The following is an 18,620-nucleotide window of genomic DNA, read 5'->3' as shown; positions in this document are numbered from 1 at the left end:
GTCACTGGGCCACTGTTGCCTGCCCAAATGAATTACATTTTTTAAAGACAGGCATAGTTGGGTACTATTGGTGGTGAAATATTTCCCTTCTACATAATTCTTGGTAACTTAGTCATTTGCCTAACTATGCATATCCAGTCCCAGCTAGAAAAATTATATTAATTAGCAATAGGAGTAATGCTTGTTTGTGCCAGGCCTTTAGAAAACAGTAGACCCAAGCTAGGAGTACAGTTGAAGAGTTTTGCCTTTAAAACTATTGCCATTTTTATTGGTTTCATAAATTTGGTATTCAAAATGAACCATGATTACACTTCTGCAGTTATGAATACACAGATGACATGTGCATACCCCATGGCCTGGGAGAAGTGGGGTAGGGTAATTACCCTTTGATGGTCTTCGTAGGTCTTGGCTTGGAGGTGGATGTGCAGCATGGTGGGTAACTTCATGGCTGAGGTTGGAATAGAGACTCTATATTTAGTAACTAAATAACACTGGGCAAGTTAAATTCTCTAAGATTGTTTCTTCAGTTTAAAGATGGGAGTAAAAATACCTATCTTATAGGTTTTCATAAAAATGAGGATACACAGCATATTGTAAGTCTATCACTTAGAACAGCTGCGTAGCATTCAATAACACTCAGTAAATTCTAGTTGTGTTAAATGTGATTGGATCACTGCCCATGCAACAAATCAGAGAAAAAGTGTAAACATATATTAATTAGATCATGATTCTGAATGTTAGTGTGTGTTAGAATTACCTGGAGGACTCATTAAAACAGATTGCCAAAATGTTCTAAATATAATCATAGTGATGAATATGGAACTTATGTGATGATATTGTGAGCCATTGATTGTATTCTTTGGATGGATTGTATGGTGCATGAAGATATCTCAATAAAAACATTAACAAAGAAATAGATTGCCAAGCGCCCCCACCAGAGATGCTGATTAAATAATTCTGGTGGTGTGACTGGAGAAATTGCATTTCTCATAAAGTCCCAGGTGCTGTTCTGGGACTTGACTGAGAACCCCTGCTCTAGAATTATAACCACCTCGTGATTGACTTATGAAAAACAATGAAAAATAATCTTACATACATCGCTTTATTTAATCTCATAATAGCTCTGGGAAATAAATACTATCTTCATTTTACAGATTATGAAACTGAGATAGGAAGAGGCAAAGTAACCTGCTCATGGTTGTTGTTTTTTTAAAATTTTTTTTATTGTTTGGTATAACATATATACAAAGCAAAGAAATAAAAAAGCAATAGTTTTCAAAGCACTCTTCAACAATTAGTTACAGGACAGATCCCAGAGTTAGTCATTGGGCTACCATACCATTCTCTCATATTTTTCCTTCTAGTAGCTCCAGAATATAAGAGGCTAGGGGCGTAAATATTTTTTCATCACCACAATTGACTTTTTCTTTTTTTGTGTGAAAAATAACATACATACAAAAAAGCATGCCACCACAGTTAGTTGTAGACCATATTTCTGAGTTTGATATGGGTTACAATTCCACAATTTTAGGTTTTTGCTTCTAGCTGATCTAAGATACTGGAGACTGAAAGAGATACCAATTTAATGGTTCAGCATTCACATTTGTTAAATCCTATCTTCTCTGTTATAACTTCACCAACAACTTTGATCTTTTCACCCATCTCTTTAGGGGTGTTTGGGCTATGGCCATTCTTTTTCATGTTGGAAGGGTCTGTCACTAATATGGTATAGGGAGATGGAACTATCTGATGTTCTGGAAAGGTTGGGCTAGGTTTCAGGACTCATCTGGACCAGGGACCCATCTGGAGGTTATAGGTTTCTGGAAGGTTATTCTAGTGCAGGGTACCCTTGTGGAATCTTATATATTAAAGGTGTTCTTTAGGATTGGCTGGAATGGTCCTGGTAGGGATTTGGCAGGTTATGATAGGGAGCAATGTCTAACTGAAGCTTGCGTAACAGCAACCTCCAGAGTAGCCTCTTGACTCTATTTGAACTCTCTCTGCCACTGATACTTATTAGTTACACTTCTTTTCCCCCTTTTGGCCAGGATGGAATTGTTGATCTCACGGTGCCAGATCTGGATTCATCTCTGGGAGTCATCTTCCATGTCGCCAAGGAGACTTTCACCCCTAGATGTCATGTCCCACATAGTGGGGAGGGCAATGATTTCACTTGCAAAGCTGGGTTTAGAGAGAGTAGGCCGCATATAACCTGCTCAAGATTTTGCAAGTAATACTTGTAGAACTGATAATTGAATCCAAGACTGTTAAGCTCCAAAACCAACGCTTTCATTCAGTGTGTTATCCTGGCTAAAACACATTTGCAGGCCATTTCCCTCAGTAATTCCACTTCTCAGGAAATAAGCACACAGTCAGGCAAAAAGATATTTATCACATTATTTATGACAGTGAAAATTCAGAAGACTTAAGTCTATCATCTAAGGGAATGATGAGATACCTATACCTCAGCAGCATTTACAGACAATGAAAATAAAGTTACTAAATATTTTTATATTTATAGAAATTGATTATATAATGTGAAGAGGAAAACAGACCACTGCATAAAATAATAACTTTAAGGACCTTCTCCCTACACATACACACAAGAGAAAGACTTAAGGGAATAGATCAAAATGCTAATATTGAGTGGTGGTGATGTTGGAGAGCCCCGGGAGTTCTCAGAGAGGTTGAGACCTCAACCAGGGGCTGGCCCCATGAGATTTCTTGACTTGGTCACAGGATAGATTTCAAGGACTAGTCAGTGTGTACAGCCAAAAATTTTAATACCTAGTGAAAGTACACGCTTGAGGGGGGTGAGTCTGGATGCACAGGCATTCTCTAAGGGAGGAGAAGCTCCTTGAGGTTGGGATTCCTGCATTATGAGGACTTGAAGGGACTTCCTCTTCTGTTTATGCTTATAAGGGATTGGTGAGCTGCCCTTTGCAGATTTCTTTTCAAGCCCTGAGTGAGGGCCTGCTGTGTATGCATCAAAAGGAACTTCTTGTTATGGGTCTTAGAGTCACTTCCCCTCCCTCCTTCCCTATCTAACTGTGTCATTATGTGTTATTTTTATTCGCATCCTTACTCTTCAGTATTTGCCAGATATTCTACAATAAGCATGTATTTTATATTTAGCAAAATGTTAATTTTTTTTTTTAAAGGAAAGGAACTAGGCCTTCTAATTTTCAGGAAAATTCCTTACATTTTTTTTGGGGGGGTGATTCTAAATTTCTATCCATTTACAATATATATTTAAAGAGAAAGTGATATTTATCGAGCACCTATACTGTGCTCAGCCTGTGAGAGTTGCTTTGAGGGATATATATGAAAAATAAAAACTAGGTCTCATTTTTTCAATGAGTTTTCTCTCCCCTTCTGTGGGAAGAACTAACAAAGGTGAAAAAAAATAGCACACCATATAAGTAGGACATGGTGTGAGCACATGTAAAAGACCTTGTGTGATTAAATGTAAAAGCCAGGAATGTGATGGCTGGAGTCATCTTGGAGACCTGAGAAGATAGAGTAGAATCCAAGCAAAGACATAACAAAATAATAGGAAGAGACACGGGATCTTCCTGCTCTTATTTCTCTTTGTGCTTTCTATAGAATCTTTCATTTACATACACTTATGTGCTTTATGTGCTTCATTTACACATATGCCTCAAAATGGTATTATCCATTTCCTTCAGTGGTCAAGACCTTTCTGTTTTTCCTTTGTCCCTTATTTACTCGGAAAAAACCTAGTAAGCTGGCTCCAAGTTGGGCCCACCAACTGGCTGCATCGTCATCAGCTGGGAGCTTGTTCACAATATAGAATTGCATGCACACTCCAGATCCACTGAATCAAAATCTGCATCTTAAGAAGTTGCACATGCACATTCAAGTTTGTGAAACACCAGCATAGCATGCAGCACTGTCAGAATCAGCCCGAATTTTAGGTGAAGAAGGCAGCTGCCAGTGCAGCTTAACAATTGATGCATTGACGAAGCCCTCCCCACCCCCCAAAACATTCTATTTTCTCTCCCTAAAAATGCCATGCTTAGACTAGTTTCTGTGGGAATGGTGGGTGATCTGGGAGGACTGCATACTAGCCTGCCCTTGAGAAGGAGTATTTTTACCAGGTTAACTAGAGTAAACACCTGTTTCGTTTAGTGCAGAAGGGAATGAGATGTGGTTATCTGGAATAGCTCGGAAGTATATACTGTTGAAGCTCTGGTGAAGCAGCAAAGTGGATGGTGCTGCCTCCTTGGGCTGGTGAAATGGGATACCAGGAAAGCAAAGGACCCTGGATTGGGGAGGAGACGGAGCATTGAGGACTGCTTCATCCATCTCACAATTATGTCTGTGTCAATTTATAGCTCGGCCTCTTCCTTGCTTCTTCATTTGAAGAATTCTCGGCCAGTGTGGAATTTTGCCAGTTACCGGTCTTTTTCTAAATCTTGTTGGCTATAAATTCAAAGAGAGAGAAAGAGGGCCAGTGACTCATGTCATTGGGCTAGGGGTGAGATAGGCAAGGAAGAACAGGTGGACAAAATCAAATGCTATAAAGTGTTAAAATTGGTGGATTTGATTATCCATACACACACACACACACACACCAATGTACTTGTAGTAGTTAGGTTCAGGTGTCAACTTGGCTACACCTTGGTGCCTAGTTGTTCTGTTGCTGTGAACTTAAGTCATCAGTGTGTGGAATTCATCTATGGCTGATTACATCTTCGGTGGGCTAAGGTGAGTGCCTTCTGCAATGAGTGATGTTTAATTTAATTAGCTGGAGGCTTAAAAGAGAGTGGTTAGAAGCGAGCTCAGCAGCTCAGACTCAGACATTTGGAGATGCAGAAAGGAATTACCCTGGGGCAAGCTATTTGAACCTGAAGGGAAGGTCAGCACCCAGGCTGTGTGCCTTCCCATGTGACAGAGAAAGCCAATGGGAAGCCAGCTGTCTTTCCTCCAAGGAACTGTTAATTTATAACTAAATAAATCTCCATTATAAAAGCTGATCCATTTCTGGTATATTGTATTCTGGCAGCATTAGCAAACTAAAACAATACCCGAAGGGGGTATGCTGGAGTTCTGTTTGGGATATTAATTATTTCTGCAACTGTGCTGTAAGTTTGAAATTACTTCAAAATAAAAAGTTAAAAAAAATCAAATGTTATATTCTGTTGTGAAATGACAGTCATCTATTTTCCATTCATTGTGGCTTTCTTCTGAGTTTGTATTGGCAGTTGCCTTAAGTCATAGCGAAATCTTTGAGGTTTTGTGAAGGAGGGACAGAGCTGTTTATTTTAAATCCAACATATCTGGTTCCCTTTTTTGGGTTTTAGAAATGAAATTTGGTTTACTGAGGGCAAAATGAATCTTCAGGTTCCTCAAGGACATGACTGCAGGAGACTGGGGTAAGTGAAGAAAGCGGAAACAAGTGGACAGAGATGTCTAAGTAATAAACTAACTCAAAGGTCATGTATTTTGAGTTTTCTTTAAAGATGTACAATGCATTAGGACCGTACTAATGTGTAGACTTCCATACATAAAATGGAAAGGTCATTTGTCTTTCAGTTTTGCAAAACCAGGCAATTTTGCAAGTATGGAACTTTGAGAGAAAAAGTAAGAATCAGCAAGCAAGGGGAAACTAACCCAGACAAGTAGTTTCCAAGTTTTAAGGCAGTGGTGATCATGGGTTTCCTGCTGCTTCTTAGGTCTGCACTAATTTGTGATAGTACAGGATCCAGCAGCTGCCAGAGAACCCAATCTCATCAGCACAACCTGGACCATTACTCCTATTGCTGGGCTGGGGAAAAGCTTAAGGATCACAAACAGTGTCAGAAACTTAACGGAATCCTAGGAAGAAAAGTTTGGGAACCACCAGTGTAGAAGACTAATTTTTTTTTTCCTGTTCGCCAAAGAATGCTTAGTTGAGATAATCCCTAGACCTGAAGTAGTAAACAGTTTTGTACCTGGTCCTGTGGATCAGTCCCTCTTTTAAAGAATTCAGATGGAGTGTATTCACCAGCACTAAGTGGGTCTACATTTCCACTCTTAAACTGTGCCCTCGTAGCTAACCCAGCAAATGTGTTAGGATTTTCAGCAGACATAATCTGATCCCTACTGAATGAGTCTTGCTTTTCATTGCTAGATGGAGTTGGAGTGCTGGAGGAATGATGCTTTGTTACTTTGAAGCCAGAACATGGTATTGGATGGTATTTGTTGTTGCCTCTCACCTTCATTTCCTCCAACTTCACTTTGGATTCCTTTTGGCTTGGAGCCTTCATCAGGGGAACCGAACAAGCTGCTTAGGAGAGTAAATTCAACGTTCTTTCATTGAGCTGATTGTCTTCAAAAATTTGTTCCAGAACGTTGTTCCAATCTCACTTTTGAGACAAAGTGTATTTTTAGATTGAAGGGAACTGGTTTCAGCAAAAAGCATAATTCCCCTTTGGCCCAGTTGATTCTTTATAGAACTAAAGATGAGACCCCCCTGAAAATCTGGGTTCACTGCTTAGCGTGGCTTAATGCACAGACATACTGAATGCGCCTGTGGAGGAAAAGGGGGTTTTTATTTACATAGGCAGAGGGGAAGGGAAATTTCCAAATCTATCTCAGTAGTGATTTTTCTCTTGGTTTTTATATACTTTAGAGACAAAGTTAATCATCTTGGGTCACATGTAACATTTAGCAAGGGTCTGAAGAACTTTGTTAGTGTCTTAACATCTGTTATGATTACATTATTTAAGCTATGTGCTGTATGGTCCCACCAAGTCTGGGGCAACAGATGAGAGAACACAAACAATAGTAATTGATGTATAGTTTAATACGTGCCTGGGTGCACGTCCCATATTTTTGCTTCTCTGTGATACTAAAATTAAGTATATAGCCTGCTTATAGTTTCAGAGTTGCATTTAAAATGCTAACACCACAGAATCTGGTATGTTCCACCTCAAAGTGGACACGGCATTCCTAAAGGGGCTTGGATTTTGTCTTCCCCAGGCAGTCTCTTTTCTGAGCTGTTTCTTTGGTCAGGTAGGATGCTGGGAGGTGATATGTCTTGCATGCTTAGTTAATGACATACAGGGGACTGGTGTCTTGGTTCTCTTCTGGTACAACACCGAAGGATGGAATGTGCTCTTGTAAAGCAAGTTGGTTGCCCTTAGACCCTGTGGTAACACAGTAGGGACCTCTTTGACTTAGATGAAATAAATTTGCTTCTTTTTCACCTATTGGGTAACTTTGAGGAATTAAGTCTGGAAAAGCCAAATGCTCCCCCTCTGGTGAATTTTCTGGTAATTTGTATGCTATAGTTCAAATTCTCACCTTCATACCATTTGGATTTTTCTGAAGCCCTGCTGGGGAGTTACTAGAATAGTGCTGGTTGTCTTTCCAGTCTGATGGATTAGCTGGGCTTTCTGTAAATTTGTATCTCATCCCAGAAGTTTCTGTTAAATATAGCCCTCTTTCTTTCTGTCCTGGGGCGTGGATCCTGTTGTCCAAGGCAAGCCAGGAAACTGTACTTTCTTTTTGTCAATAGCATTATTAACGAAACAGCCCCTGTTCTCCAAAGGTAGTGATGCACTGAGAGCTGTATTATATGATGGAAAATTCTCATTTAGGGGTAAAATTCACCATAAGAAATATCCTCCCTGGGTCTGACAGATTATCTAGGGAGTAGTGAAAATATTCCTTCAGTTGATTTGAGGTATATTGCTGGCCAACATGGCGTCTAGCAGTTGGGTCTCCTTTAAAGTTGGATTCTTCCTCCCCCCATATACTTTGTCCTGGGAAAGTTTCATCTCCAGTTGGATCAATTGGGTCCTTTTCATTATAAGGGACTTTCCTTTTTTGGACTGGAGTATTCATGGGGTGCAATGGATGTTCTGGTTACTATTGGGAGAATCATCTCTCTCATCCTATGTATTGCTTCTAAGGCATGGGGAGCTTTCCCTGGGATCATAGGGAGTATATTCAGGCTAGAAAACACTTCCTATAGAGCCATGGGAAGGCTGAAGTAAGTGTCCTTCTTATTTTCCAGGAGGTAAGTGTCCTTTCTGCCTCCCAGGATCTTCCTCAAAAGTTGTAGTGATTTATTGGTAGTTGCTTGTTTCTTCCAGCAGGAAAATGTTCTCTTGCAGGTAAAGAGATATCCTCTGGGTACATGGGATAAAATGTACCATGCTTCAATTTTGTCTGATTAGTTTCTGATTCATATAGGATTGTTCTCAACTCTAAAACAATCCCTTTGGCCAAATACTAGCTTTGAGTTTGTCCATCAGAATGTGGGATTCTCCTGGAATTCTCGTGCAATTGGGTAATAGTTTTCCTGTTGATCTACAGCATTAAATTTGGGACTTGCCTGTTGTGCTTAGGGTGAAGTCATTTGTAATTTGATATATTAACGCTGTGATCTTGAGAGTTTCTCCAGGGGCCAGTTAGATCCCTTGAAGGACCATGTGGGGTAACTTTGGTTCCCCGGGGAGTTTATTTAGCCCCTGAGGCTTTCTTCTGAAATTTGCTGAATTTCCTGCATGTTCAGGAGAATTACCTTGTGAATAGAAGGGTAAATTTTGTGATAAGTTGCATTTTCTAGATAAGCTGCTTGTTTGCTTTCCAGGGTAAAAGAATTCTACGGAGAACCCCTTTGAACTGCTGATTTAGGTAATAAGGCTGTTCTATCTGTGTCCCACAGTGGTACCAGTGGAACATCATTGTCTTCTTGCAGAATAAAACCTCAAATGTTAGGATTTGGATAGTTTTCATGAATATTTGGTTGACTTGGCCCCCATGGGACTTGACTTATTGGCATTCCCTCTGCTGAAACACTAATAGCAGGTGATGGGATAGCCCTTTTTGAGATGTAAGATTGCTCCCATGGACACTGTTTCTTGTTGGGCTAGTTTCATTTCCATCCTAACTCCCTCTGGGACTGAGTGTATTTGTTTGGGTAGAGTTAGTTTCAGGGACTGGTGAATTAATGGTGGTCTCTGTGCCTGGGCTCTCTGCTTTAGGGGGAATCTTTTCCTTTAGGTTTTTCATAATCTTGTTCAAACATTCTTCTGAGTAATAAGGAGAGTGAACCCCCAACCCCTGATATCCAAAATATCCAAAGTAAGGATTCTGGAAGAAAAAAGATGGAAATTGATAATTTCTCTGTTTCCCACTATAGTGTCTGCAATTTTTTAGTATGACAAGGAAATCCCATCAGCCACATGCTTCTTTTAATACAATTGACTATGTTTATTTGTGGTTGAAATTCGATTTCTCTCTAGTTTCCATGGCTCTATTGCATTTTAATATCTGGTTCTCTAACTAATTTTCTGACCACCACTTTTCAGTCTTTTCTTTCTAGACCTGGCCGGTAAATCTGAGTTTTTGTAAGGGTTCTATCCTCTGTCCTACTCATTTTTCTATTTTCATTTTACACATCTACCTTGAGAAATCTTTTGCCTGCTCTGCTGGTTTGAAGCTGCTGTGTGCCCTGGAAAAGGTCAGGTTTTTTTAAATCCATCCCTGTGGGGCAGACCTATTGTGGGTAGGAACTTTTGATTAGTTTTTTTTCCATTGAGATGTGACTGACCCAATTCAAGGTGGGTTTTAATCCGTTACTGGAATCTTTTAGGAGGATAAAAGACAGAAAAAGCCCAGTGAACTGAGAGGGAGAAAAACCTGGAGAGAGCTCACAGAGAGAGAAATACCCAGAGAGATTGGAGACAAAAGCCCCGAAGAAGCAAGCAAGGACCCACAGAAACTGAAAGAGGCAGAACCTGAAAGCAGTGAAACCTGGGAGAGAAGCATCATTAGACACTGCCTACGTGCTTTCCCACGTGACAGAAGAATCCTGGATGCCATCGGCCTTTCTTCAGAGATGTTATAGTCCTGTTGATGCCTTAATTTATATATTTTCATGGCCTTAGAACTGTAAATTCATAAACTAATAAGTCCCCATTATAAAAGCCAACCCATTTCTGGTATACTGGACACTGGCAACTTCAGCCAACTGAAATACAATATGGGTACATGTCTTAACTCCCAATACTGTAACTCTGGCCCAGGACACTTTCTCCTGGGGTTAAGGTAGCAAGACTGCTCCACCAAAGACCTCATAAATAGCTCTAACTAAATGTACCCAGTTCATTTCCCCCCAAACCTCCTTCTCCAATATTCTTTATGTAAGCAACGTTTACCACCATCTATCCAGTTTCTCAAGTTCCTGATCTCTCCTTTACTTCCCCCCATATAATTAACAACCAAGTCTTATAAAATCTAAACTTTCCACTTTGTCGCTTCCTCTTTTATCCCTAGTTCCCTGAAACTATTGCAATAGTTTTCCTACTGGTTGCTCTATATGTAGTCTTAACTGTTCTCTGATCTTGCCTTCACATGATCATCAGAATAATGGAGGTTGGGGGTAGGGGTAGAAGAAATGCTGTCACCTTCCTCTTTAAATATGACTTAAGGGTGGTGCAACTGTGGCTCAGTAGCAGAATTCTTGCCAGCCATGCCGGGGACCCAGCATTGATTCCCGGAGCCTGCCCATGCCAAAAAAAAAAAAAAAACAAACCTTACACGATAAACTTTAAACCACTTAGCATAACATGCAAAGTAGTACAGCATCGTGCTAAAGAGTGGGGCTCTAAACAGACTGAGATTAAAATTTCTGTTTCACCTGTATTAGTAGTATGAGTCTGGGTCACCCCCAACTTATTTATTTGTAAAATGGAGATAATAATAAAATAATATCTACTTCATAAGTTGTCATGTGGGTCAATTGTCAAATGAGGTGGCATATGTAAAGGGCTTAGCTTAATACCTAATACTTAGTAAGTGCCTAAAATATTACATTGTCATAATCATCATCATCATTATTATAACAATCATCTGTCAATGACTATTACATCCAGTCTCATTTTCTTCACCTTGTATTTTATGAAGTTGCAAATCACAACTGATTCTAGTTCTTGAGTACTCTATTTTCTTTATATGTCAGTGCTTTTGTCTATGGCCTCTCTATACTGAACCTCCTCTCCAGCTACACATTTATCCTTCCTGGAAAACTTGACTCATCTTTCAGGACTCAGCTTGAATGTTTTCTTCTCTGTGAAGTTTTCCTGACTTCCACAGGTAGAATTAGGTTCTACCTTCTGGTGTCCATAGTAATATAGACTTTTGTTATAACAGTTATTGTACTGAATGTCAACAGCCTATTTTCTAGGCATTTTCCCATTTGATTGTGAAGTTCTTTGAGTGAAAACCCTATACTTCTCATCCATGTTTTCCTGGTATCTAGTAGAGTGCAAAGTCCTGAATAAATTGTTTTTAAATGAATGATTCAATCATTATGAATACAGTCAGAACATTTGTTAGACATTTGTGTGGCATTTCAGTCATTTAGTTTTTCAAAACACATATAATCTAGAGAAAAGTCTTTTATCCCCACTTGCAGACGGAGATGATAAGACAGATAAGGTGATGGCTCCAACAACCTGCAGGAAATTGGGCAGTGTGCCCAGAGGTAGAATGTGATTTCCTAATGCCTACATCAAGTCCCTGGGTCATTCTGCTTTACTTTCCCATGTTAGGTTTGTGAAAATTTTTAATTCCTTGATTTTTTTTTTATTTATTAAAAAAATTAACACAACATTTAGAAATCATTCCATTCTACATATGCAATTAGTGATTCTTAATATCATCACATAGATGTATGATCATCATTTCTTAGTACATTTTGATCGATTTAGAAAAAGAAATAGCAAGACAACAGAAAAAGAAATAAAATGATAATATAGAGAAAAATAAAAATAAAAAATACAAAAAATATATTAAAAAAACAAAAACAAACAAACAAACAAACAAAAACTATAGCTCAGATGCAGCTTCATTCAGTGCTTTAACATAATTACATTACAATTAGGTAGTATTGTGCTGTCCATTTTTGAGTTTTTGTATTCAGTCCTGTTGCAAGTCTGTATCCCTTCAGCTCCAATTACCCATTATCTTACCCTATTTCTAACTCCTGATGGTCTCTGTTACCAATGACATATTTCAAGTTTATTCTCTAATGTCGGTTCACATCAGTGGGACCATAGAGTATTTGTCCTTTAGTTTTTGGCTAGTCTCACTCAGCATAATGTTCTCTAGGTCCATCCATGTTATTACATGCTTCATAAGTTTATCCTGTCTTAAAGCTGCATAATATTCCATCGTATGTACATACCACAGTTTGTTTAGCCACTCGTCTGTTGATGGACATTTTGGCTATTTCCATCTCTTTGCAATTGTAAATAATGCTGCTATACACATTGGTGTGCAAATGTCCGTTTGTGTCTTTGCCCTTAAGTCCTTTGAGTAGATACCTAGCAATGGTATTGCTGGGTCGTACGGCAATTCTATATTCAGCTTTTTGAGGAACCGCCAAACTGTCTTCCACAGTGGTTGCACCATTTGACATTCCCACCAACAGTGGATAAGTGTGCCTCTTTCTCCACATCCTCTCCAGCACTTGTCATTTTTTGTTTTGTTGATAATGGCCATTCTGGTGGGTGTGAGATGATATCTCATTGTGGTTTTGATTTGCATTTCTCTAATGGCCAGGGATGTTGAGCATCTCTTCATGTGCCTTTTGGCCATTTGTATTTCCTCTTCTGAGAGGTGTCTGTTCAAGTCTTTTTCCCATTTGTAATTGGATTGGCTGTCTTTTTGTTGTTGAGTTGAACAATCTCTTTATAAATTCTGGATACTAGACCTTTATCTGATATGTCATTTCCAAATATTGTCTCCCATTGTGTAGGCTGTCTTTCTACTTTCTTGATGAAGTTCTTTGATGCACACAAGTGTTTAATTTTGAGGAGCTCCCATTTATTTATTTCCTTCTTCAGTGCTCTTGCTTTAGGTTTAAGGTCCATAAAACCGCCTCCAATTGTAAGATTCATAAGATTTCTCCCTACATTTTCCTCTAACTGTTTTATGGTCTTAGACCTAATGTTTAGATCTTTGATCCATTTTGTGTTAACTTTTGTATAGGGTATGAGATATGGGTCCTCTTTCATTCTTTTGCATATGGATATCCAGTTCTCTAGGCACCATTTATTGAAGAGACTGCTCTGTCCCAGGTGAGTTGGCTTGACTGCCTTATCAAAGATCAAATGTCCATAGATGAGAGGGTCTATATCTGAGCACTCTATTCGATTCCATTGGTTGCTATATCTATCTTTATGCCAATACCATGCTCTTTTGATCAGTGTGGCTTCATAATATGCCTTAAAGTCTGGCAGCGTGAGACCTCCAGCTTTGTTTTTTTTTCCTCAAGATACTTTTAGCAATTCGGGGCACCCTGCCCTTCCAGATAAATTTGCTTATTGGTTTTTCTATTTCTTGAAAAATAAGTTGTTGGGATTTTGATTGGTACTGCATTGAATCTGTAAATCAATTTAGGTAGAAATGACATCTTAACTATATTTAGTCTTCCAATCCATGAACACGGTATGCCCTTCCATCTATTTAGGTATTCTTCGATTTCTTTTAACAGTTTTTTTGTAGTTTTCTTTGTATAGGTCTTTTGTCTCTTTAGTTAAATTTATTCCTAAGTATTTTATTCTTTTAGTTGCAATTGTAAATGGGATTCATTTCTTGATTTTCCCCTCAGCTTGTTCATTGCTAGTGTATAGAAACGCTACAGATTTTTGAATGTTGATCATGTAACCTGCTACTTTGCTGTACTCATTTATTAGCTCTAGTAGTTTTGTTGTGGATTTTTCTGGGTTTTCGATGTATAGTATCATATCATCTGCAAACAGTGATAGTTTTACTTCTTCCTTTCCAATTTTGATGCCTTGTATTTCTTTTTCTTGTCTAATTGCTCTGGCTAGAACCTCCAACACAATGTTGAATAATAGTGGTGATAATGGACATCCTTGTCTTGTTCCTGATCTTAGGGGGAAAGTTTTCAATTTTTCCCCATTGAGGATGATATTAGCTTTGGGTTTTTCATATATTCCCTCTATCATTTTAAGGAAGTTCCCTTGTATTCCTATCCTTTGAAGTGTTTTCAACAGGAAAGGATGTTGAATCTTGTCAAATGCCTTCTCTGCATCGAGATGATCATGTGATTTTTCTGCTTTGATTTGTTGATATGGTGTATTACATTAATTGATTTTCTTATGTTGAACCATTCTTGCATACCTGGGATGAATCCTACTTGGTCGTGATATATAATTCTTTTAATGTGTTGCTGGATTCGATTTGCTAGAATTTTGTTGAGGATTTTTGCATCTATATTCATTAGAGAGATTGGTCTGTAGTTTTCTTTTTTTGTAATATCTTTGCCTGGTTTTGGTATGAGGGTGATGTTGGCTTCATAGAATGAATTAGGTAGCTTTCCCTGCACTTCAATTTTTTTGAAGAGTTTGAGCAGAGTTGGTACTAATTCTTTCTGGAATGTTTAGTAAAATTCACATGTGAAGCCGTCTGGTCCTGGACTTTTCTTTTTGGGAAGCTTTTGAATGACTGATTCAATTTCTTTACTTGTGATTGGTTTGTTGAGGTCATCTATTTCTTCTTGAGTTAAAGTTGGTTGTTCATACCTTTCCAGGAACTTGTTCATTTCATCTACATTGTTGTATTTATTAGTGTAAAGTCGTTCATAGTATCCTGTTATTACCTCCTTTATTTCTGTGAGGTCAGTGGTTATGTCTCCTCTTCCATTTCTGATCTTATTTATTTGCATCCTCTCTCTTCTTCTTTTTGTCAATCTTGCTAAGGGCCCATCAATCTTATTGATTTTCTCATAGAACCAACTTCTGGTCTTATTGATTTTCTCTATTGTTTTCATGTTCTCAATTTTATTAATTTCTGCTCTAATCTTTGTTATTTCTTTCCTTTTGCTTGCTTTGGGGTTAGTTTGCTGTTCTTTCTCCAGTTCTTTCAAGTGGACGGTTAATTCCCGAATTTTTGCCCTTTCTTCTTTTCGGATATAGGCATTTAGGGCTATAAATTTCCCTCTTAGCACTGCCAATTGCTTGGTTTAATAAAACTATTTTAATCATTTTTATTTTGAACTATGTTACAATGATATTTTTAAGAGCACCTGAACAGTACTCCTCAACATCAGTGTTTTAAGCACAATACTCCCAGAGCTGCTGAGTTTCCTAATTCTACTGAGGATATGTCACATATTTAGGAAAAAAGAGGAAGTAAATTCCAAGGGTGGGGTGCTGGGCCACAATCATGACAGTGACTCTTTTTGATGACACAGTGCTAGGATATTTTAAAAATATATCACTTTGTGACATTTGCATATGATTCTTCTCTTAGAGTGATGCAGTAAAACAGCCATTGGACAGGAGTCAGGAGACTCAGATTCTGGGTCCGGTTTAGTCACTAACTCAGTAGGCAAAACTGAATAGTAATTTATCTTCTTTGGTCTTCAATTTTTTTGTACAACAAGGTAGTTAGATGATCACTGCGATTCCTTCCAGGGATAAAATTCTCGGATGCTCTTCCATCTCTATTTACTAGTTGTTTCATCATTAGGGTCCAACATCAACCTGGAACAAAGCTTAAAAGCTTTCTTTGGGAAAGAGATTTCCATACATGTAGAATGAAACTTTTATACATGTAGAGCGAGAAACAATATATCACATTTTTAGGTTTCTGGATTGTTTTTTTTTTTAATTTTTCAAATTTTTTTATCTTGGTGCTTGAGCTACAGCTTCATGCATTGGATTTTTACTTTCTTACAAGATGGGGATAATAAAAGCAAAGACTTTAGAATGGTAATTACTAATGGGAGAATGCAGTTTTACTTGTACTTACTCTGGCTTCTTTGTTACTAATTGGTGGGTGTCCACAACCTGGCTATATCCTCTGGAAGGTGAAAAACACAATGAACATAGGAGTAAACCACTTACTCTGCTATCATTTGTTTGTAAGACTCAAGGTGCCTTAAGATAGGCAGAATCGGAGACTGGGTTTTAGCAATGTTAGCTTTTAGCTTCTGAGTCAATAGCTCCTACAATCTAGCTATTAATAACTGTTATGTAATCCATTAGTGAATACTGATAAATAAAGAGGTTTCAGCTGAATCTTCCACACCACATGCACGTACACATATGCACACACACACACATACATACAAACACACACACTAGGGTGCAACATACACAGATGGATTTGAGTGCTATTGGGATCCAACCATCCATTTTAGAATGTCTAATATGGAGATTAAATATTGATACTATTTTTAGACTGCCTACTTCACGTTTTGGATGACGAATGGACCATCCTTCCTGGATTATTGCTATAATATTTTTATTTGACCAAGGTTAAGTTTGACCAAATCAAACTTGGGGACTGAGTTTCTGCTCAGGGACTGCTACAGAGTGGGGGGCTTAGAAAAGCAGTTCCAGCTCTCAATCAAGAAGTTTTATGTAGATGAGATTAACAGCTACTTCAACATGAAACTCATGCTCATCTTCTTTTAAAATTTACTTGATATTATCTTAGTTTCCTTAGTTCAAGTATAGTCAGTAAAAGGAAGTCATTATTTTAAGGAAAAGAGAAGTTAAGGAACTTTGATTCCTTGAAGCAAACCGTTGCCTGTTAACAAGAAGTCTTCTTGGTTGCAAAGTTAAAGACAAGAAAAAGCAATGCCATAGCTGACTGAACGGTCTTCAAATATTTTTTGTTTATGTTAATTTAACAGAAATTGCCTTTAATATTTCTTTAATTCAAATAGTTTATTTTACTATTCATAGCTTTAGTACCTGTGATACAATCTCAAAATTAATTTTTATCTTATTGATTTTAAGCTGAAGAGTCTTGCAAATATTATTTTGCAACACCATTTTGTGCCAATTTCCCCACTATATTAAATGAGGATAATCTTTGTGTTTTTTAAGCTCTTAGGGAAGTAGGGACTAGTAATGAGATCTTAAGCACAATCTTTTAAAGTTAATTAATTAATTAAATATGTTATTAAAATTTATTGATATTTATTGGTGTTCCTGTCACCAATCTGTCTGAGTGAAAAATTCATTCAAAAAAGTTCTTTATTTTTATCCTACATGACTGCTGATGTGATGATTTTATTTCTTACTCTCTGCTGATTGGGATATGGCATTCTATTAGAGTGCACAAACTCATATTAGTTTCATATAACTTGAAAATATAATTTTCCCTTCTAGTGAAAATAAAAAAAATCTCACCTGTGGCATTTGCAGTGATGGCTGTGGACAAGGAAATTACACATTGGCAAATTCTGGGAACACCTAGACAGAAAGAAAAATCCGAATGAGATGAAAGTGAGAAGAGTAGATGAAAAATGGAGCAAACCAGCCAAACATAACTATTTGAAACTTGGGAGTCTACATTTCTCTCCACATTAAAAAAAAAAACTGTTTTTTTTTTTTTTAATGGCAGAGACAATAATAATAGAACTATTCATAGTAAACGCATGTTCTTGGTATTGCACTGAGTATCTTATATTGGTAAACTTATTTAATCCTCACAGAACCCTAGAAGATATATTCTAGCATTATTCCCATTTTCTTAAGAAACAGCTTCAGAAAAGTTAAGTCACTTGCCCAAAGTCTCATAGCTAGTAAATGATTGAAGGCAGGATTCAAATTCGAAAGTATCTTTTTATTCCATTTTGTATTCCCTACACCTATAATAGTGTCTGATAATAAATTTTAACTAACTGAAAGCCAGTGTCCTGAAGCTCCGCACTGGATGGGATCTTGAGAAATCATTTGTGTATCCCCTTGCCTTATGTTACGACTACACTGATGTCATCCTAAAGTATTTTTTGGTGTTAGTGTTCAGGGCAAGGTTATCAAAGTATGCACCTGAAGGGACTTAGAGACTAATAAGTTATTCACGGAGAAACAAGTCTAGAAAGTGAAGTGAGTTGTTTGAGGTCATATAACTAATAAAGCCTGGGAATGGAACTTGAATCTTTATCCCCTGACTCAAATTAATGCTCATGTAACAATACCACGCTGCCTTTATTTTATTTTATTTTTTTTATTAATTAAAAAAAGAATTAACAAAACAATTAGAAATCATTCCAATCTACATGTACAATCAGTAATTCTTAATAACATCACATAGTTGCATATTCATCATTTCTTAGTACATTTGCATCGATTTAGAAAAAGAAATAAAAAGACAACAGAATAAGAATTAAAACAATAATAGAAAGAAAAAAAACAAAAAAAACAAAAACAAAAAACCTATACCTCACATGCAGCTTCATTCAGTGTTTTAACATAATTGCATTACAATTGGGTAGTATTGTGCTGTCCATTTCTGAGTTTTTATATCCAGTCCCGTTGTACAGTCTGTATCCCTTCATCTCCAATTATCCCTTCTCTTTTTTTTTTTTTTTTTTAATTAACGGAAAAAAAGAAATTAACCCAACATTTAGAGATCATACCATTCTACACATGCAATCATTAATTCTTAACATCATCACATAGATGCATGATCATCATTTCTTAGTACATTTGCATTGGTTTAGAAGAACTAGCAACATAACCGAAAAAGATATAGAATGTTAATATAGAGAAAAAAATAAAAGTAATAATAGTAAACTCAAAACAAAACAACACAAAACAAAACAAAAACCTATA

The 18,620-nt window shown here is 37.4% G+C and overlaps 1 protein-coding gene across 1 annotated transcript; it reads right to left on the bottom strand.

Moving 5' to 3' along the window:
- Positions 1-5,927: 5,927 nt before the first annotated feature.
- ENAM (enamelin) lies at positions 5,928-17,201 on the bottom strand. Its single transcript, XM_077137095.1, is given in 21 exon segments — positions 5,928-6,192; positions 6,194-6,296; positions 6,299-6,364; positions 6,367-6,461; positions 6,913-6,992; positions 6,995-7,059; positions 7,062-7,276; positions 7,278-7,323; positions 7,326-7,520; positions 7,523-7,606; positions 7,609-7,644; positions 7,647-7,877; positions 7,880-8,091; positions 8,093-8,471; positions 8,474-8,545; positions 8,548-8,657; positions 8,659-8,723; positions 8,726-8,832; positions 8,835-9,108; positions 15,802-15,843; positions 17,193-17,201. Coding segments are annotated over 21 exon segments (2,751 nt in total).
- Between the last annotated feature and the right edge of the window lie 1,419 nt (positions 17,202-18,620).

Source organism: Tamandua tetradactyla, chromosome 19 (genome assembly GCF_023851605.1).
Source record: "Tamandua tetradactyla isolate mTamTet1 chromosome 19, mTamTet1.pri, whole genome shotgun sequence".
Classification (NCBI taxonomy): domain Eukaryota; kingdom Metazoa; phylum Chordata; class Mammalia; order Pilosa; family Myrmecophagidae; genus Tamandua; species Tamandua tetradactyla.
This window is presented reverse-complemented; position numbering and strand designations above follow the sequence as displayed.